Source organism: Octodon degus, unplaced genomic scaffold (genome assembly GCF_000260255.1).
Source record: "Octodon degus isolate 3935 unplaced genomic scaffold, OctDeg1.0 scaffold00012, whole genome shotgun sequence".
Classification (NCBI taxonomy): domain Eukaryota; kingdom Metazoa; phylum Chordata; class Mammalia; order Rodentia; family Octodontidae; genus Octodon; species Octodon degus.
In genome coordinates this window covers 9,342,601-9,364,935 of record NW_004524588.1, presented here as the reverse complement: position 1 = coordinate 9,364,935, position 22,335 = coordinate 9,342,601, and the positions used below count along the sequence as shown (strand labels likewise).

Genomic DNA, 22,335 nt, shown 5'->3' with positions numbered 1-22,335 from the left:
AAGGCAGTGTGTTTACTAGAAGAGGGAAGTGTTTGGGAGAAACAGGAAAACTTTACTACAGGTAGGGGAAGAGTGACAGGAAGTTCATCATCAAGGCACAGGAAGCAGAACAAGGAAGGCGACTTCGAGAGCAACTGAGTAGCTTGGTATCAGTAGTGAGGAGTGGGAGCAGAGCAGTCTGCTAGCTTTGTGATTCCCAACTAGACTGTCATGTTTAATTGTTTAACCAATGGATGACTATTAGAAGACTGGGATGAGCAGTCTATCATCCGCAGGAAGGAGGCTTGTGTTGCTGAAGGCTCCAATAAAACTGAGAATCTTCACATGCTGGATGCAGGCTTTCTCTTCTGGATAATAGGGAGAGAGAGTGCTTATCTAAGTTCAGAAGAAACATCTATGACCTCTCCTTTCAGTTTTCTGTTTAGCATTCAGCTTTTTTTTTTAAGTTATATATCTTGTCTTTTTATTGTTCTTGTCACTGAGACACAATATCCAATACCCACAATTCAAAGAAAAGGCTTGCTTTGGCTCAAAGTTTGTAAAGGGTTCAGTCCAGAGTCCAGTCAGGATAGCAGAGGATCACAGTAGAGGAATAGGTACTTACATCATATGCTCAGGAAACAGAGAGAAGGAAGGAGGGAATGAAAGGGAGATGTGTCCTTCAAGGCCATGTCCCCAAGTCTCAATTTCTTTCAACAGGGCTTTACTTCTCAACACCACATTTAGATACAAACTTATCAGTATATTAATATACTGATCATTATCTCACCCTGTGGTCCAATCACCTTGGAAAGCTCCAATCATGATTCTATAAGCCTTTGGGGAATATCTAGATATATACCATAACACTTAATGATAATTATTTTATTGCAGATACATAAAAATCATGTGTTAAATTAAAATTGTTCCAAATTTTCTTAACTTGTACATATATTCTTACTATTATAACAGTGCTATTCTGCACATCAAAATGTAAATACCTTGTATCTAAGCTCCCATGATTAGCTCTGCCCTATAAAACCTTATGGACATGATAAGAAAGCAATTATGAAAATGTTAAGAAGTCTTGTGAAGTACCATGTTCTCTTGTGCAATCTTCCATCAACATTTGATCAAATACAGAGTAGACTCTCAAAGGATGAAAAACTATAGTGAAGAAAGACCAGTTGTTCCAGCTGAAGCCATCCTAGCCAGCCAGCATATAGCAAGATAACTTGGAAATAAGAGAAAACCCAGATAAGATCACCAAACTATCTAGCTGATCCATAGCTGACCACCCAGTCGAAAGAATCACCTACTTCCGCATTCAGCTTTGATAATGAGAAAAATTCAGCCCAGCAACCATAACTGACTTTGAGGAACTGCAAATCCCTCTGTCCTACATGGTGCTCCTTCAGACAAAGGGGTTCAGACTCAGGAAGACAGGAGTGAGCAGGAGGAAAGAAAGAAGAGCTACTTTAGAAGTAAAACGGATAAGCAACACTTGACTATCCACATAGAAGTGAAACAGGGCAATGGAGACTTAGCGAATTCTAGTTTTTAAATTACAATATAGCTGGAAATTTTAACTTATAGGAAAAAGAAGAAGTAATTGTGAGATATCATCATATAAATGTGTGGGGAGAGGGTGAGTTGAAATTGCTGTTGAATATGAAAGAAAATGGTCCTGTTGATAAATAAGATGTTCCTCCTTAAACATTATATTCATTGGACTATTTTTTCTTTTAATAGTTTATTTATTTTGTACAGTCTCTTGATACACAGCTCCAACCCATAGTGATCCTCCTGTCACAGTCTCCCCAGTGCTGGAATTATGGGCATGAGTCACCAATGCCAGTTTTGGTGCTGGCACTCTGTCCCTGGGGTTCCAGGGCTAGCATGGCATCTGATACCAGGTATCCAACCCGGGTGTTTGCATTTGCCAGGCTGGTGCTTAGGCTGCCAAACAATCTCTCCAGCCCTCATCTGACTTTTCTAAGTCCTGTTTCTCTTTACCAAAAATGAGACTACTATAATATGACACAATTCATGGCTAATTGTAGGTTAGCAATATCTTAATGTATCTACTATATGCAATGTGATTATTTTGTTTACCATTGTGCAGTTAAGATCCAAATTTATTGAAAAATATTCCTTTATAGATAGAAGAAATGCTAAAGTAAGTTAGGGAAACAAAAGAAAGACTACAGTGAGAAAAATTTTCCATTGGCAAAATCTAACTTTATTAAAATGGTACATGTTTAAGAGCTTAAGATTAAAAGTCTTTTCTACTCTTTCACACTTTTAATATCTAAGCAAGATATATAGATGCATATCTTCATTTTGAGGCAACTCTGAAATGCAACATAAAATGTTGATGATACTGTGAAAGGCACAATAATTTCTTCAATATTCTTCTTTTTACCTAAAATTGACTTTCTATTAGGTTTTCATATTTCTGCACCAAGATAGAAACTGTAATTTCTCTTTACTCTTCACAGAATTTGGAATGTTCCTTTTTCTTTATTAAATATGTCTTCTTTATATATAACTCCATTTGCCAGTAAGATTTCCACATTAAGAATGACAAAAGGTAAAAAAGTTACAGTTGATAATTATTGTCAAACTCAATTCTTTCATTTTTTTATTAATCCAATTCTTTGGGAAGAATATGCTTTCTCAATAGTTACTTGTTCTTCTATAAATACATAAGGATTTTTAAAGTCAGAATAATCTCACATTCATTAGAAAATCCCTTTAAACATCTGCATAGCTACTTTAAAACAAGAATTATAAACTTTTTAGACAAAAAGAATGAGAATACTTCATAAAACAATTCATTAAGTAGAGTAAAATTACTTTGTTGTTCCTGAGGAACAGGCTGACACCTCAAGTTTTAACCATAAATTTTCTTACCTATTTAAAAAAGAATTGCCACTAATTTTTTTCTATATTATGTAATTTTTCTTAAATCAGAGTAAGTTTTTGATACTGGAAACTAGAGGTATAATACTGTATTGCTTAGAACGCATCTACTAATGATCATTGCAAAGTTTGACTGTTGTGTGACTGCAACAGATTTTTTGGAGATTTAAACAGAGTACTTGAGGCTTGATGTATGGTGTGAAGACACCAGTTTAGCTTTGCATAAGAAGGGCTATAAAGGCTCAATAGAAGTGGAAGATATTCAAAGGCTACTGTATTCATGGAGGAGAGACATTATGGTAGCCTGGACCAGTGAAGGGGTGAGACATAAACACCATGTGTGTTTTGAGGAGAAAGCCACCAGGATTTCTGGGTCTGAGAGAGGAGAGCCAAATGTGAGCTTTTGATCTGCACATTTACAACTAGAACTAGTCAACCAGAACAGCCATTGATGGGCAGAGCAGCTTGGAATGTGGGACCAGAAAATCAGTGTTTGATCAACTGACTGTGGAGTTTGTAACTGGAGCCTGCAGTGGAGATAGAGCTTTGGGAATTCTTGATCTGTAAATGGTATTTAAAGGGGAATTACTGTAAAAGAAACCTACAGGGTAAGAATGCATATAATTGAAAAGAGATTGAACATTAAAATCATAATCATTAAATAAGAAAAGGAGGTGGAGAAAGAAAGGCCAGTGAGGTAGGAGTAAGTTAAGTGGGGTACAAATTTCAAGATGAACCACGAGGTCCCCAGTACTAAATGATTGCGATTATGTCTCATAAAATGAGAATCCAGTGCTGGATTTAGGTTTTCAGGGCACTCATGACTCTGATCAGCACTTTTAGCTTAGTAGAAGTAATGAATCCCTGACAGGGGTAAGTTATAGAGAAGAGGAAAAAAAAACAAAGAAAGTAAATTAATTCCCTTGGAAGGTCATGATATAAAGTACAGCAATATAATAGGGTGGCAGTGGGCAGGAGAAATGGATAGAGTCAAGACTTTTGTTGTTGTTGCTGCTGTTTTATTTTTAACTTAAGATGTGAGTATTTTTCATAGGATATAAGTACTCGTCCCAAGATTTAACATTTTGGTAAGAAACCACTGTGCAAACTATGCATGGTGGTGGTGAGCACCTTTAATTCCAGCACTCGGGCAGGCTGAGGCTGGAAAATCTCAAGTTCCAACCCATTCTGGACACTGTAGCAATTTAAGAAAATCTTGTCTCAAAATAAAAATTAGAAAAGGGCTGTGATATACGCACAGATAAATAAAAAGAAAGAAAAGAATAGGAAAGAAAAACTAAAAGAGCAGATAATGTATGTCATATTCTAGATAAGGAGTCATGATGATTCTGAAGTTAGTTCAACAGTTTTTCCAGTTATGGGACATGGATAAGTTAATTAAAATTCATAAACATGGAGTTCCTGATCTATACAAGGGGAATGACAATGTCTGCTTCATACTTTTGTTGCAAATTGGGATGGAATCATATAATTCAATGATGTAATATAATGATTAGAATATAAAATTCAAACTGTATGTTTATTATTTTTTTCAATATTTTATTTATTTATTCGGTACAGGGTCTCACTATACAGCTTAGACTCGCAGTGATCCTCCTGTCTCCGCCTCCCCAGTGCTGGGATTACAGGCATGCACCACCGTGCCTGGTTTTGGTGCCGGCACCATGTGCCTGGGGTTCCAGGTCCAGCAAAACATGTAGTATGAGGGATCGAACCCGAGTGCTTGCACTTGTCAGGCTGGTGCTTAGACTGCTGAGCTATCTCTCTAGTCCATGTGTCAATTATTATTATTATTATTATTTTTGTGGAATCGGGGATTGAACTCAGGACCTTGCGCTTGCCAGGGAAGCGCTTATTCCACTGAGCCATCTCCCCGGCCCCCATGTGTTAATTATTATTAAACCACAAAGTTTCAATCTTTAAATTTACAGCCTCATAATGAAATATACTTCTAATTATACTGCAGCAAGAACATATTAATAAGATATAAAATGAATGTCACAGGCACCCTACAAAATGGTAAATATGTTTAAAAGAAATAATTATTTTTCACACTTGAGCCCTCTTAAAGAAAGTGAATAGAAATATAGTTTTTCTGAAAAACTAATTCTTTTAAATTTATTATAGGATTTTTTTCTCTGTGAAATTGATTTTAGAATTAGTTTGCTTGCTTGAATTATCTATGTGATAGCATGAATCTTTGAGTTGAAAATGAATCCAATATTTTTAAATAACCAAGAATAATTTTTAGTTAAATCAGAAGAGTAATTTTAGCAATTGAGCTGGCTTATCACATTGTGTTTTATTTTTTGAGACAGGGTTTAGCTAGATAATTTAGTAGTTTAAGCTGACCTTGAATTCATTACGTGGCTCAGGCTGACCTCAAACTCACTCAATCCTCTTGCCTCAGTCTCCTGGATGCTGGGATTACAGGTGTGAAACCCTGTGCTCTGTTAATTTTTTTAAAGGGAAATATATGTTATCTAACTTTCATGAATTTGCCCACTAATATTCACTTGAGTTTTACTCTGTCTTGTGAGCTGTTTTGGCAGCTGAGAAATGAATGATTTTTTTTAAAAAAATAATTTTTGTATCATTTTTAAAAGCAGACAAATAAAAACAAACATATCCAGTAAGTTACTTTTAGAAAGAAGTTCAAGGTTTAGACCGGAAAATGAAAGAAAGGAGGACAACATCGTGATACAGAAAGCGTTTATAGAGGAAATGGAAGTGGGCATGCAGAATTGCTGTGTTTCTAACACTTCCCAATGTGAGCACGCAGAATTGCTGTGTTTCTAACACTTTGGAGACTTTGACACATGTGGGATTTGTTACATAGATAGTACGCAGATTAGGTGCAGGGGAAGGGAGTGGGGCTATTACTACAAATGAAAATACCAATAAGTAGGACCAAACTGTAGAGAGCTTTGTGCTCTATGTTGATTAGTTCTTTGCCTTATAAGAATTTTACAAGCAGAAAAGAACCTATAATGAAGGTAAGAGGATATTATAATTGATGTCAGGCCTTGTTCAAAGGAATTAAGAACCTTAAGGAAAGAAGGGTACATGGAGATGGTAAAGGTTGTGGAACAAAGAGGGATTGGTTTGGGGTGGGAAGGACCATGATGTATGTGGAAGAGTAGGTCACAGGCCATGTGCCAGCCATCTCCCCCGAATGTGGTGACAGCAGAGGAGGTTAACTAGTGCTGTCCTAACACAGTCCCGTGACTCGTAGGACTCTGATGCCTACTTTCAATGATAAAGCATGAAACTTGGAGCCAAGTTGTCTTTCAAGAAAGCCAGGTCTTCTGACAGAGTTGAAGGAGACTGTAAGGGAAATTTTCTTTCAGCTGCATTAGAATAACACTGGTTATTCCTCATCAGACAAGTAGTGGAGACCAGGGAGAAAGGTCTAGAAAAGAATCAGTAGAGGAGCCATTGGAGTGACAAGAAAAAGCACTGGTAAGTATGACAGTGCCATGCATGGGGCACAAGTCCCCTGAGATTCAGAGTGAGGACAGAATTGAGCTGGGTAGAGGGAGCTCGGTGGAGGTAAGTACAGAGATAGTGCTAAGAGTGTTCTTGACAACTTTGTTTTAATTGATCTCCACAGAAGGAAGAAAAGGGAGCAGTCATTTCCAGTAAACCAAAAATTTATACAATATATGGATGTTTATTGCTAAAGAGCTTATAGCAAACATGTAATTGACTTGCATGAGAAAGTAGAAACTATGTATGTTACTAGGTGATTTCTCTCTTCCATGTTGTATGTGGACTCTGCTCCCTAAATGAAATACAGATAATCTCTGATATCTAGAGGCTGTGAATTATCAATAACTCCTTTTCCAATTTCTTTGTTACTCAATCCAATAGTATAGATTGAATAGTTGTCTAGGCTTTTGAATGAACTTTTTAACCTGTTGAATTAATAGCCACTTACCTATTAGCACTAGCATATTCATCACAGTCATGTATCAAATCAACCAGTAACATTTTTAATCACTACCATTGCTTTAAAAAGGAGAAAAAAACTGGGATGAGGAAAAGGATAAATGAAAGAAGGTGAAAAATATATTTAGGTGTATATGCAGAATAGTTTGGATAACTGTTGATTTCTTTTGAAAGGAGCAGTTCATGCTTTTTTCCTCTTATTTGTTTTATTTTTTTCTTTAAATGAATCTTACACATTTACATAAGGTAATCTGAACAACTAATTTAAAGATAGTATCATGTAATACAGCAACCATTTTTGCATTCTTACTACTTTGCTGAAATTTTGCATTGTTTCTAATGGTTTTTTTCCTATCACTCTTTTGTATTCTTTAAAAACAAAAAATAATACAAAGGAGAAAAAATCTTATTTTTACTAGAAAAATGATCCAGCTAGAATAACGATCAAACTTACGTTTCATTCCAATTGACCAAGGAAAAAAATAACTTTTTGGCAGGAATATTTCTGTAGCTTCTCACTTGGCACAACTTCTTCCCAGCATATGTAAGCCAACAAGAAAACAGAAATGCTTTATAGCTGAAAGAAATGATATTGATTCAGTAAACTTAACACATTGAAGGAAATAGCTTTCTAAATGGGTCAATTATTTTTATCGTCAAAAGTCAAATGATAAAGTCATGTTTGCTTGTGTAAAGCATGCTTTACAAGTTGCTTTAAAGACTTATATTGAGCACATTAGCAAGACTGCAGAATAGGAAGCACCAAGACCCTCCTTTGTCCATGGCGACACCAACTCAACAATACATGATTAATTCCTCTTGTGGGAAATCCAGAAGGCCGTGAAGAGGCGCCTCTACTTTAGTGGAGTGCAAAGCCAGACACATCCAGGCTGGCATGAAATTCATGGTGTCACTCACTTGCCACCTTCCCCCTGGCACATTGCAGAATAGTGGAGAAAATCCCAGTTCCTGGCTTTGCCCTGGTGACAGAAAAGACTGGAACATCTGTCTAACTTCAGTATGCAGGGCAGTGGTTTTCATTTCTCTTGCAACTTGGTTTTCCCAGGAAGAGGACTCTGGTGAGGGTGCTGAGGGCCAAGACACTGGTTTGAACTGGTAGATCTCAGTAGCAATCGCCTTTCTCCCAACTCAGCACAGAATGAATGGGAAAAAGCCCAACTCCCAGACTCTTTGACTTTTCAACTTATTGAAAAATACATGTTTGAATTTGTATCTACCTATGTGTATCTCATTCTTGATCTTTAATATAGTCATGTTGTAGAAAGTGGATGAAATATATATTTATAGATGTTTCTAATTTGTTTGGGCTCACATTATGATACAATTTTTGGTTGCTTAAAATACATGTTCTCCATTGAAAATAACTTGTCCTTTCAAATTATTTCCAGTAGAATACATGATACATATTTATTAGCTCAAGTTTGTTAATTGGTCAAATTTGTTAATCCTCTTCCATATATATCCTGATAAGTTTCATTAATTTATTAATCTCAGAAATGTTGATATCACCTACTATGATAGTAGCCCATCATTTTCTCTTTCACTTCTATCATTAAAAAAAATCCTCTTCATTCTTACTGTGATTTATGTATTTTACTACTGGGTCATGATTTTATATTTAGCAATGCTTTTGGACTTAAACTCCATTATGTTAGTTTAAATACCAATATTTGGTTGCTGTGAGCATAGTGTCTAATATAAGAGGTATTGTACTTGCCTTCCACACATTCCTTTGCATGGTTATGTCACAGGTTACGTTTATCTATGAAACTCGAGAGAGATGAATGAAAGATAACCCCGGACTGTACGTTTGTGTTTTTGATGGCAAATTGTGACTGTTAAGATTTGATGTTAACTGACTTGGAAGCTTCCCAGGGACTCAGTAAGACACAGTTCTGTGTATGTTTGGAGGGACCATGGATGCATGATGTTGGACTCTGTGTCTGATACCTGGTCCTTTCGCCTCTGGCACCCTTCCCCTCAACTCTGCTTCCCAGCAACCATGAAATGAGCAGGTTTGCTCCAACCTGCCCTTCTGCCATGATGTTTCTACTTTGGAGCCAGTGACATGAACTGAACCCTCAGCAACCTGGAGACAAATTGAAGTTCTCTCCCTTTGAATGGTAGGTGTCAACAAGAAAGTTATTATGTAAAGATTTATGGAAATCTTCATCATAAAGAAAAGCTTCTCTTGATGAGAAAGAATTCCATCTTGTCCATATGTTCACAGCCCTTATAACTAAAAATGTCAATATATGCCTAGCATATATTTCTGTTATTATTACACATTTATGAACAATGATATTTGCATCCTATTTATCCTAACTTGACATTATAATTTATGAGCTATTTAAGGGATTTTTAAAAACTAATTTTCATTGACTTTTTAATATAACTTCCCAATAAAATGTGGTTTTGTTCTGCTCTCATTCATGTTAAGAATATATTTTACAATTGCTAATCAATTGCTCTTCTACTGCCACTAATAACTCTGGTGTTACTTTTACAGACTCTGGGCTATTGGTCCCAAAGCCCATGTATGTACCTCAGCTAGAAGACCTTCTTTAAAACTCTTGTGTGTCTTCTTTTCCATTTGTCACTTCTTCAGAGGTTCCATCTGAGCTCCTATTTCTGTCCTTGTCAATAAATTGACATGGCCTAAGTATTCCTTCTCTCAGCCCCTTGTAACAATCTCAAACAAAGCCTGACTCCCTCCTCTATTCAAGGGAGTTTATTTCAACAGTTTTAATAAGTCTTTACAGAGCATGGTTTATGTACTTGGAAATAATTTGGCTAGTAAAGGTTAAAAAAATACAGTACTACACACACATGTGCATTGACATTTGAACATTATGAATGGGATATGAGGAGAAACAGATGATGTGCATTTTTTAAGACAATGAGCACCGTGAAATATAAACATGAAAGGAGAAATTTATCTCATCATGGAGTACAATAATCTTTCAATCTGTAGTGATCAAAAAGCTAAAAAATAATTTCAATACTATGAGAAATTCAGGTTCAGTATGAATGGGTTCTTAATTGCTACAATGAATCATGGAAAGGATTTGTTTAATCAAGTGACCATAAGTAAGATTTGTCTTCATTTTTCTTTGATAGCATGTGGAGGGTTTTTTCTGAAGGCAGACTCATGAAGCAGTCATAATTTAGTTGGAAATTCATGAACTATTTCTTATTTTAAAGTTCTGTGACTTAAAGTATGAATGTAATTCACTGCCATTAGGTCTACTCATTGTAGGTAAATCCAGAGAAAAATTTGTCGCATTATTATCTTTTGTGCCTGATTTGTTAGTACGTATGTTTCTGGAGATCTGGCTGCAGTTTTCTCTAGAAGTTCCTTCCCAGATGTGGCAGCCCACTTGCAGGATGGTTTCCAGTGATCCTCACCCCTCATTTTCAAACCATGGTACCATGGTATCCCACAAGACACCAGTGTGGCAGAAACAATTGTTTATCCCTTCTAAGGTCAGGTTATACAGTACTCCCTCTTTCTCCTTGATGTTCTCTTGCTCATGATGGCTATTGGCTTGGGAAGGCCAACTCCTGCTTCTTGAGGACACTCATAAGTCATTTCTGTGGCCAGGAATTGAGGTTCCAAAGCCTACCCATTGTGAAGAGCTGGGAAATGCTGACAAGCTTGCTGGTGACCTTTGAAGTGAACTCTTCTCGGAGAATCTTGAGGTGACGGTAAGTAAATAGTATGGTGGCAAATCCTCAGAAGCCTCGAGCCAGGTAGTCATTGAAACTGCTCTCCAGGGTCCTGACCCTCACAAGGTGAGCTCATCTGTGTTTGCTCTGCTGTGCTGCTAAATTTGGGCTGATCTATTTACACCAATCTACAGTTAGGTTCCTAGGGAAACCTACATTAAGGATACAGTCTGCCACCAGGTCTGACATCTCATGGAGACCTTTCTCCTGAACTTGTAAGGTTGATTGGTGGATGGATTCTTTAAGAGAATAGTGGTGTCCTTTCTTTTGGTCTCCATGCTCGGTTGTACTTTGTTCCTCTAAGAAATGACAAGTATAATTTTATTTTTCCCATCAATGCCCTCATTGATCATAGATACTTTCAAATAAAATCCCTATTTTGTATTTGTAATTTTATATATATAAGTACAGATCTGCCTCTGTTGTTAATAAATGTTTGAAATGTTCTCAGTATTTTTATTTGGCATACAGGAATTATGTAGAGAAATATGAAAAAGGAGAGGTGGAAAGATAGATTATATTTATACAAATACAGACTGCAATTTAAATATGCTCAAACATATTATAGTTACAAATAATTTATGTATATATATAATATAGATACACTTATTTATCTATACACACACACATATATATATATATATACACACGTATGTGTGTGTTCTATGCATATAGCTTTATCTGTATTTACCTAGTTACAAAGGTTTTTCCATGTGAACTAAAATTAAGGAATGCATATTTATGACTAGAAAACTATAAAAAAAAAACCCACTCATTAGAGTGGCAATTCATTATAGTATATATCAGCTTTTTAAAATTTATCATAAAGTTAAAAAAATGTATAAAACTACCATATCATGGATTCTGAAAAGAACTGGGTATAGTACTGTTTAATAGGTAAGATTTCCTTTTAACTAATAAATATTTATGCAGTCTCAAATATTCACGAAACTAAAATTATTTATCTTTACTGAAACATTTTTAGTTTTTTTTGAGATGTCAAATGCAATGGACACAGTATATTCATTAACCAATATATTTACTATTCTCCTATCAACTTTGATCAGTATCATCTTACAGATGTAACCTACAAGAAATTAAAATTTTTGGGTTACCTTGCAGTGTCAACTCACCCTGTCAGTGATTTCCATGTGTAACTGTAATTCCCTTTTCTTTCAACTGCAGAAATTCTTGACTGATTTTACTGATTCAGAGTACTCATGAAATACATACCATTATAATTTGTGCGATTTGGGGTGAAGATTTTCCCGCCTATTGGTTTGTTTGTTTATTTATTTGCTTATTTATTTATATGTATTTGTACAGGGTCTCACTACACAGCTCAAACTCATAGCGTTTCTCCTTTTTTCTGTCTCTCAAGTGCTGAGATTACAGGTGTGTGTCACCATGCCTGGTCTCAGTGGCTGTCTCAGTGTGCCTGGGGGTGAGTCTGGAGCAGCATGTGGTGCCGGGGATTGAACCCTGCTCCCTGTGCTTGCCTAAGCAGGCACTTAGTCCGCTGGGCTATCTCACTGGCCCTTCCCCTTATTTTTAAAAGTTCTTCATCTCTCTGTACATGTATGCTCTCTCTCTTTCTCCCCTCATTGCCTTTATTTTTCTTTCACTAAATAACATTAGTCAATTAAATCTAAATAAGAAAAGCAAAATTTTAGGACAGCCACTACACAGCATGAGTTTTTGGTATTCCTTCAATGTTATATGCCCCATAGCAATCAGTTTTTATACAGAGCATGGAAGAAAGAAATGAGGCAGGGAAGAGGGACTGAAGGGAGAGTATGGGATTGAGAAAAAAATTTAAGTTAAATCACGTATAAGTACAAATTTTCTATAATGAATATGATCATTATGTCTCCCTTTTTTGTGTATTTAGTACAGGGCCTACAGGGTCTCACCACACAGATTGGACTCAAAGTGATTCTTCTATTTTCAGCCTCCCAAGCGCTGGAATTACAGGCACGTGCCACCACACCCAATTTGAATACGAACATTATGCCCTAATGAAATTAATTAATTTAAAACATTCATTACAGGGCCAGGTAGATAGCTCCATGGTCCTAGCACCTTCCTGTGAAGCATGAGGACCTGGGTTTGATCCCCAGAACCACAAACCATGCAGGCCCCCATGGTGTATCAGCCACCAAAACTGGACATGGTGGCACACACGTGTATCCCAGAACTGGGGAGGCTGAGACAGGAGGATTGTTACAAGTCCAAGCTGTGCAGTGAGACCCTGTACCAAACATATAAACAAATCCATTTGAAATCTGAAGTATTAAATGGTGGTTTTAAGAAATTTCAAAACTTTTATGAAATACTTGTTCCTGAAAATGAGTACCATACAATTAACATTGAGTCTGACTACATGAAAAGTAATTAATCATCCTGGGAGAGTCCCCCTTACCTGTCCGCCCATGTCTCTGGGATGTTGTGCACTGCATACACTGTGAAGCTAAGATGGGCATGGAGCCCAGGGTGCACGGAGGAGATGCTTCGGGGTGCATCAAGGGGCTGGAAGTCTGCATAGAAGCTGCTGCAATAGATGTCAAGTAGCCGGCACATGGACAAGGATAGTTCAGTTGTCACTTTCTCTACAAAGCCTAAGGGAGAAAAAGAGATCAGGAAGTCTGCAAAGGACCAGATTTATCATAAGCTATCCATTATGTATTTGCAATTCATTATGATAAAATTTAATGAAAATGACCCTTTACCACCCAATGCCAACAAGCCACCTGGGCCTCTGCATGCAGTCTGGCTTACGAAAAGCATTTTAAATACCAATATACTTACGTATTTTCATTGGAAAATTTGAAAGTATGCTTGATGGTTGAAAGCTTGGAATACTAGAGATTAAAAATGTCAGCTCCTACCAGCCTATTTTTGCCTTACCTGCCACTACTGAGAAGCCACTGGACAAGGGAATAGTGAAGTATCCTCTTCTGTGGGACACTGGCCATCACCATGGTCATGATCAGGTAGGGCTTACTTTCCAGTTAAGTGCTACTTTCAGGGAAACCCAGTCTTATAGTAACTTGTCATGAGGAAGAAAGATAACTAAGTATAGCGGCTAGCAGTTCTCCCCTAGTAGCTGAGGAGACGTTACAAGAGCAAATACATCATTTGCTATTATGTTCTTGAAATATGCTGGGAACGGTTCAATGTATGCTGACCCAAGTCAGTAGGCACTGTTATTTATTCAAGTGCATGCAACTTCCTCGAGCTGTGTTTCTGAAACCTAAGTTGCTTTTTTGGTTCCCAGTTGCTTTGACAAGAAAATGGTACTGAGAGCCAGCTTTCCTCCCCTCGGTCCTCTGCAGCTATCTCGGGGAGGTCTGCAGGTGGCAGCTGAAGCCATGGTCTGCTGGGAGCTTCTTGGCACACCAGTTCCTCAACAGTTCTATCAACAGTTAAATATTTTGGTTCAACCCGTGCTATTATTCACTTAGTTGTTCATAAATTTCAGCAAGATTTATGAGATAAACAGATTTTACTTATTTGCTAGATTTCTGAAGTTCTGCCCTTTGTTGAAACAGCCTGGTGGGGGAGGAAGTTGAAAGACCTCTAATTACAGTCACTGAGAAATCAACAGAGGCAATTAATGAAGCAGAGAGGAAATGGCATAAAAATAATTTTAAAATATATCTCTGGGGGCCAATCAATAGGGATTTTCCACAGGAGGGAAAATATTATAAATTCATGAAAATATCTTGTTTCCTGGTGCCCAAAATATATGCTGGTTCTCTGAACCAGGGAGCATAAATTTTGATCAGTAATCCCTAGTCTTGTGCAAAAGAGCCCTTGAAAACCCATCTAAAATATATTATGTGAGGGCCAGACAAATAGCTCAGCGGATTAAAGCACCTGCAAGCAGACACAGGGGCCAGGGGTTGGATCCCAGGGCCTGCTGTGCCGGCCCCACCCCCTCTATACAGGAGTCTCCCTGCATAGATCAGATGCATAATGATCCTCCTGTTTACAGCCTCCCCAAGAGCTGGGATTACAGGTTTGCGCCACCATGCCCAGGCTCAATCACCCTCTCCCCACCTGCCCCCAATTTTTTTTTTCAGAACCAGGAATTGAACTCAAGACCTTGCGCTTGCCAGGCAAGTGCTTATTCTATTGAGCCATCTCCCCGGCCTCCCCCCAAAATTTTTTTAATTCAAGGCCCTTCATGTGTTTTGGGGAATTCCCAAAGACAACTTTTAGTTATCAAATTTTTGCCTTCCTTGAGAATGCTTACAGATATGTGCTTATGCTTTATACTTTGTTTGCAGAACTTTTGATGAAGAAATAGTTCATGCAACAACAACAAAACCTATTAAGTATTCAAGATGCATGGGCTAGAAATATGTTGAAATGATGTTTATCACATCTGCTTTTATTCTAAAAAATAATTATTGCCCCATGAAATAAATCTGTCTTGCTCTATCTAATTAAAATATACTAATTAGAATAGGTTGTGATTTCCACAGAATAGAAGTCTCCAGGAATACTCCTGTACATTTTTAGAGAACTTCATGCTGTAACTCCTTGGAAAATGATGGGAATAGGAGACTTCTTTAAAACACTCCTGGTAATAAAAATAAGTCAGACACAGAAGTCCAAATATTTCATGGTTTTGCATGTATGAGAAATAATCTATATCTATCATCTATCTATCTATCTATCTATCTATCTATCTATCTATCTATCTCTATCTAGGTACAGATTTGATATACAGATTGATACACAGGAACAGAATACAAGAGAAATAAATAAGAAGTAATGAGGTTTGTATACTTTCCCAAATTACATATTTAAAAGTATTTCATTGTATATGCCAATTTATTTATGCTACCAGTTTATCTTAGTCCATTAAAAAGAATATTCTGTGTCATTATCTATTTGGTTATTTGCTATAAGAATCCTTTTAGTTTATGCCTTCCTCTCTACTTTGAAGATAGCACATGGAGTATTAACTATTGTTATTCTCCTATTATTTTGTTATGAAATTTTGTTTTACATTTTCTTCAATACATTCCAAGTAAGAAAGAAAGGCAAACAAGTTCCACATCTGCACACATCCAGCTGTCTACTCCAGGGGCAGACTCTTGCTGGGAACACTGACAGGGATGCTGCCATCCTCCTAGCTCTGTATGGTACTCCAAAGGGTCCTGAATCCCTATAATAGTCACTGACGCACTAAGGTGGGTTGCTTTTAGCATATTCTCTGCATTCTGTTATCTTCCATGATGGGAGATGGAGGACTTCCATAAATGTAATCAGGTACCCTCTTTCCTCAAAGTGGTGAGAACTAGAATCAAGAAGACATCCTTCCCTCCATACACATTTGGTTGCCATAGTTCCCTCTGCATGTAGTGTGTTAGGTCAGTGTCAGGAACCAGTCTCTGCCTCTTGGGCAGACAAGAGCAGCGCTGACCACAGCCTATGCATGAAATGCTATCTCATCTTTCATGCTCGTTGGGAAAGCCGGAGATTAAAGAACTGGGACTGGGATCATGACATTAAGACATAACCAGTTGAGATCTAAGACCAGTTCTGCCTGATTTGAAGTTGGGGTCCCTCTGCATTACACACCCACTATGGAAGCAAATTCCTCCCGTAGTTTGCATTTTTTACAAGCCCAGAGTCCCTGTAAACACTAATTACTTCAGGATGTAATCCTCCTACCTATTATATAAATTGATTCCTGCAAACAAAGCTTAAAGTGGAATTAGTGACTTCAGAGACTAACATTTGTTACTTTTTTGATTTATTTTTACATCACAGTATAATCAGGTTAGTAGTAAAATTTTACAATGTTGGGATGGTTATTAGGATCCTTTTAATGTTTGTTTAGTTTTTATAGATCTCTTGACTTTTCTAATTTTATAAAATGCATCATGATAAAAGTTTAGAGAATGTGGCTTTTTATTTCCTTACATAATAATCACTTTCTTAGTAAAAAGGGTTTTAGTAAAGCATTTTTCCCCTTCATGAACAAAATATTTTGTGTGTGGGCACATTTCCATAGTATTTTGCTGAAACACTGAAAGGGTTATTTGATTTTATACAACTAAATTTTTTCTCTGTAGTTGCGAACATGTGTGTCTTACCTTTTATTGAAGTCGCTGCACTCTGATGAACATTCTGAAAAAATATGGATACAAAAATATATTCAGATAACACATTTGCAAAATAATCCAAGGAGGTATTTCCAAAATTTAAACACTAAAATTTCTTTCAGATGAGAAAAACAAACATTTCTTAACATCATCATATATCTGTGTTGATTATCAAATATAGAAAAAAATCTAAATTACCAGATGGGAAAGAAAAATCCTCTGAATACTGCAGAGGAAACTGTGGGTGTTGTGATTTTTATAAAAACAAAATTGTAAGAGCAGGTTCAGCCTTTTCATGGTTATTGAAATATTTATATAGAAACTATCCTAGCTGCAGTCTCATTTGTGTAGCAGTAACTAATATTCTCTCTACATAGTGTGTCTGTTTCTTATTATTAGCAGTTACTCAGATTTGGCCAACACCAAAAAAATAAAGAAAGGACTGACTACATAGTTCAAGTTTTTCTTTCTTCTTTTCCTTTGATTGGAGAATTGATACTATTTACAATACTATACTATTTACATTGGTATCAATAGTCAATGGCATTGATACTATTTATAATAGTGTTACTGTACTATGGTACTATTGATACTTTTTATAATAGTATGAAGAGAATTATTTCTGATAGATATTGACTTATTCCTGTCGTTATCTTTTTTTCTTTGCTGATTCCCTTTGTTTTTTGCCTATGTAACTTCTTACTCCACATAGTATATTCATTTATGAGAATTTTCATCATTGTTAGGTTGCTTGTCTTTCCAGGATATCCTTGAGAGTTTTTTGAAGTGCATTTTGCAGATTGTGAATTTCTGTAGGTGCTTTTTATTTCTCCATCAGTTTTGAAACATTCTTTCACAAGATTAATCAGACGAGGTAGAAAATTGTTTCCTGTTAGAAACACTCCACTTCAAGATATCTTGGTCTTTAAGGTTTGTGTGGACATGTCTTCAGTAATTCTAATGGATTTATCTCTATAAGTGATTCATTGCTTTTCTCAAGATTTTTATCTTTATCTTTTTCTTTTTTCTTTGGGAACTAGGAAGCAAACTCAGGACTGTGTTTGCGAGGCAGGCTCTTGAGCTGCTGAGCTACATCTCCAAAGCTTGCTGCTTTTCTCTAATCACTTTTAAGATTTTAGTCTTAAAAGTGCTGCGGTTCAGGATTTAACTATGGCATGTTGTGGAGAATTTCTTTCTGGCTTGTGGCTACTCAGTGTTCTATATGTATCCCTTTATCCTTATGTTACTTTTTCTCTTATTCAGAAGCTTTTCCCCTTTTATGTCTGTAAATGGGCATGTTCTTGCTCTAGGTACATGATTAGCCCTCTGGTCTCTGCCCAAGGTAGGCTGCAGGGTGTTGCTCAAGTGGACGGTAGGACTTCAGGTGATATTTCCGAGCTCTGGTCGCTTCCTAGAGAGGACCTGCATCCTTCCCAGCCTGAGCTTACACTCCCCTGGGGCTCTCTCTCTGGCCCACTTCCTCTCCATGTGGTCACCTGGTTGTCTCTCACCCGGTCACTTAGGGTTGACGCTGAAGTCCCTGACCTTCCTGGCCAGATCTATTCTCTTTCCCGGGTCTGCTGGTTTTCTGGGCTCACCTTCCTCCCCAGGCACTGTCCTCATCCCAAATGAGGTCGCCTGGTCAGTCCACTCCTCTACTGCCCGAGTTCACTGGGAAGCAAAATGCAGCACCACCTTGGAGCTGATGGACGGCTGCACCCTTGCACCATGGCGAGAGATTGCTGCACGTGGGGTGTGGATCTGTGCGCTTATGTTTTTACTTTTATCTTTGTTGGAAGCCCAGAAGTACTCTGGTGGTTTAGGCTTTGCTGGCTACAACTTCATTATTATGAAACTTTATACAAAGTGACCAACACATTCGCTAAAAATAAAGTTTCAGCCTTAAGAAAATTCAATTTTCTGAAAAGATTTCTTTTGATATAAAAATTTTAAAAATTAAAAAATATTATTCTTGCTTTGATATAGGTTCTCTCTGTTTTTTTTTTTTTTTTTTCCCAGCTGGTTTCAATCTTCTGGGCTCAAGTGATTCTCTTGCTTCTGAATAACAGACTATAAGTCTATGCCTCCACTCCTGTCACTATTTTCTTTAATTAAGATTGTTAAAGGTGTTTTTTTTTTTTTTCGGAACCAGTGATTGAACTCAGGCCCTTGTGTTTGCCAGGGAAGCACTTAAGCTACTGAGCCATCTCCCTGGCCCAAAGTTTGTTTTTTTTTTTTTTTTAAATCCAAATAATTAAAAACCAGATTTCTGCAGGGCATGGAGGTATATACCTGTAATCTCAGCACTCATAAAGCTAAGGCAAGAGGATTGCTTCAAGCTCAATGCCACCCTGGCTTACAGAGTGAGTTCAAGGGCAGCCTGACCTGCAGAGGGAGGCCCTGTCTCAAAAAGAATAAGTAAATAAATAAGTACTAAATGATAAAAAAACAGACTTTTAAAACAAAAAACCTAGGTAATAATTGTTTTCCTGTGTCAAACAAAGAGCATGCTATATTATTCATTTAGAGATGGGAAATTTCCAGCACTTTGAAACTATCATTAAATTTACATGTAACTTCACTTGAAAGTATAATTCATATGAATCTTCTCAGAAGTGTTTCTATTAGGCAAAATATTTCACCCAAGTACATCATCAACCACCAGTCTTAATGACTACACATAAGATCCTCACTCCATCCATATGGGGGAGACTATTAAAGATTTTAGCTCGCTTTAACTAGACTTCAATTTATTCAGAAATTCAGACTTGTATTATAAAATCACCATGACATCCACCTACACCACCAAGTAAAAGAAGATTTTTTTCACTTTGTGGTTTCTTTTTTTGTGTGAATGTTTAATGGAAATATATTAGGTGAGCTTCAAGAATAAGATTTGAAGCATAGAAAATTATTTCCAGTGCTAAGTGGGAACATGGAATGGAGAGTAACTGCATTTGTGATATAATTTTTCATCTTGCCAAAACTTACATTTAATAAAGACCTAATTACTTCCTTGAATGGCAAAAAATAATCTCTTACAAAGTGACCAAAACTGCAGCCAACGGAAAAGGAAGCTCCTCAAATTTCAGAGTTTGTTGGCAGACGACCTGCAATTCTCAGTATTTCTTTAATCTTAGGTTTGTCGTGGGTAGATGGATTTAATTATTTTGGCATTGTTAGCTACAGCTGGTTACTGCACAAATTCTATAACATGTACTGATTAATTGGGCCAGTATTCTTATATAAGTATGTTCAAAACTAAGAGAAGATGGAAAAGATATGAACAAAAAATATGCATGTGAAAGATGGTGCAGAATAAGGCCAGTGAGATAGCTCAGTGGGCTAAGTGGCTACTTTGGTAAGTGCGGGGACCAAAGTTTGATCCCCAGTCCAACATGCCATGCGAGCCCCTCCCCCAGGGCACTCAGAGCCAGTGACAGGTTGCCAGAGACCAGGTGTGGTGGCACAAGCCTATAATCCTAGCATTGGGGAGGCTGAAAACAGGAGGATAACCATGAGTCCGATCTGCGTAGTGAGACCCTATACCAAATACACACACACACACACACACACACACACACACACACACACACACACACAAAGATGATACAGAATAAGTGAATTTTCAAAGCCTATTGAAAATAAATAGAGTTTATTGGGGTGGGAGGTATTAAACCACCGACATATGAAATAAAATCCAGAATTGTTACCTCTTTTCCTCATTTCTGTGAATGAAAATAATTTCAATCTTATCAAAATACTAATTAAGATTTGATGTCATGGGTTTAGCTGCAAAGAAAAATTATACCTCAAGAACTAAAATTATTTAGTTTTTGCAAGTACATAAGGATTATGAAATGTGAATATGAAATATTTTTTATTTACCATTCTAAGTTTTTATGGCTTTTCTAGGAAATAACTAGCGTCTCTAGAAAGGGATTTTTTGGCTTCAGATATACTGCATGTTTAATATTTCCAAGAAAATTGTCATTTCTCTTCTTTTAGAGAATTTCTGAAAGTGAATATATTAAACATAATACTTTTTTATACCTAGTCATTCTTTAACATTATTTAAAATGCTTCATGCTAAAATTGTAATTTCCTCATTCATTGACCTAAACATAATTTAATTTCAAGTTTGGCCAGTTTCTGGATGAATACATTCTGGAAAATTAGTTCACTTCTCAAGGTTTCACTTCTCTCATCTCTAAAGTAGAAAAATGAAACAGAACTTGCAGAGTTCTTGTGAACAAAAGAAGGGTAGGAAGGACACCGGTAGCAGTGTACTAGAATAAACAATGGTATTGCCCCTTGTGATGGTCGTGGTGGTAGCTTCGGGTCTGTTCTTCATAATCCACCAGCAATCCCCACAAGCCCCAGTGAGATCCATGTCATCTCGTAGTCTTTGATCACAACCAGCCCTGTGACAAGTACGAACCGCTGTGAAAGGAATTCAGAGACAGGTCATGTGTCTTCCCTTCTGCTAAGCTATTTGTTATTGCTATCAGCTGTAATGTCCAGCTTTTGTTCAATCATGAGAAGCAAACATCAGGTCAATAAATGAGGAAAATGCAATATTAGAATAAACCACTTTAAACACTATTAAAGAATGTCTAGGTACAAAAAGCTCAATGTACTTTATTACCACCTCCAGGTGCCTGTATTTTCTCTAAAATGTGGTCTTCTTGGAGAAATGTATTTCTTACTGAAAGGTACTGACTATGTGTTATCTTGAGTTTATCTCACTTATTGGAGGATCTTTCTTCATACCATATAATTCCCCAGTTTTAAAATTCATCAAAATAGTTATTTTCAAAACATATGAATGGTATGTTTTCCAAAATTATGGTGTAACTTTTTTTTATTTTACTGACCTAAAGCTTATGAAAAGATCAAATTAAATTTAGTGACATCAGACTTCTTATTTTGCTGTCATTTGTGAACATTGTAAACATTAATATCTATGTATGGAAAAAATTTGGAGAATATGTAATTATTTAATTTGTATCTGTATTAGTTTGAAGTTAAAAGAATACTTTTTTCTTCTGAATGTAGTTGGTTGTTACAGGGTCTCACTATGCAGCTCAGACTCCTGCTCATCCTCCTGCTTTCAACCTCACCAGCGCTAGGATTACAGGCTTGCGCCACTACACTGGACTCCGTCGCCAGCTCCGCCCACCCTGGGGTGGGGCTGGCTCAGCATGTGGTGCTGGGGATCGAACCGCGGTCCCTGAGATTGCCTAAGCAGGTGCTTTAGTCCCCTGAGCTATCTCATTTTTTTTCCCCCCTTAAGAAAATTGTAGGGAAATAAACACAGAGTTATCTTAGGCATTTAATTTGAGAATTTATTGATTATATTATTTTACATCTCCATTATATTGTTTTCTTGTACTTTTACTTTTTGATCTATATTTATATTCAACCTATTCGGTGCTCTCTCTATGGCTCCTTGGAATCAGCAACACACTGCTCACATATGATAAATAAGTTATTCAGTTTCTGCATGTGTGCTTATTTTAAGCAGAAAAGTTCTGCTTAAAATAAGACATAGCTAAGCATTAAGAAGTGATTGAATTTGGAATAA

At 36.9% G+C, this 22,335-nt stretch overlaps 1 protein-coding gene across 1 annotated transcript in view; it reads right to left on the bottom strand.

The window, feature by feature from the left end:
* Positions 1–22,335, bottom strand: part of Pik3c2g (phosphatidylinositol-4-phosphate 3-kinase catalytic subunit type 2 gamma) — a 379,694-nt gene that overhangs the window by 263,689 nt on the left and 93,670 nt on the right. The window contains exons 13-15 of the mRNA XM_004626203.2: positions 16,740–16,773; positions 13,049–13,244; positions 7,331–7,453 (exon numbers count right to left, since the gene is read on the bottom strand). Coding sequence (XP_004626260.1) covers positions 7,331–7,453; positions 13,049–13,244; positions 16,740–16,773 — 353 coding nt within the window. The remainder of the gene's footprint in view (positions 1–7,330; positions 7,454–13,048; positions 13,245–16,739; positions 16,774–22,335) is intronic.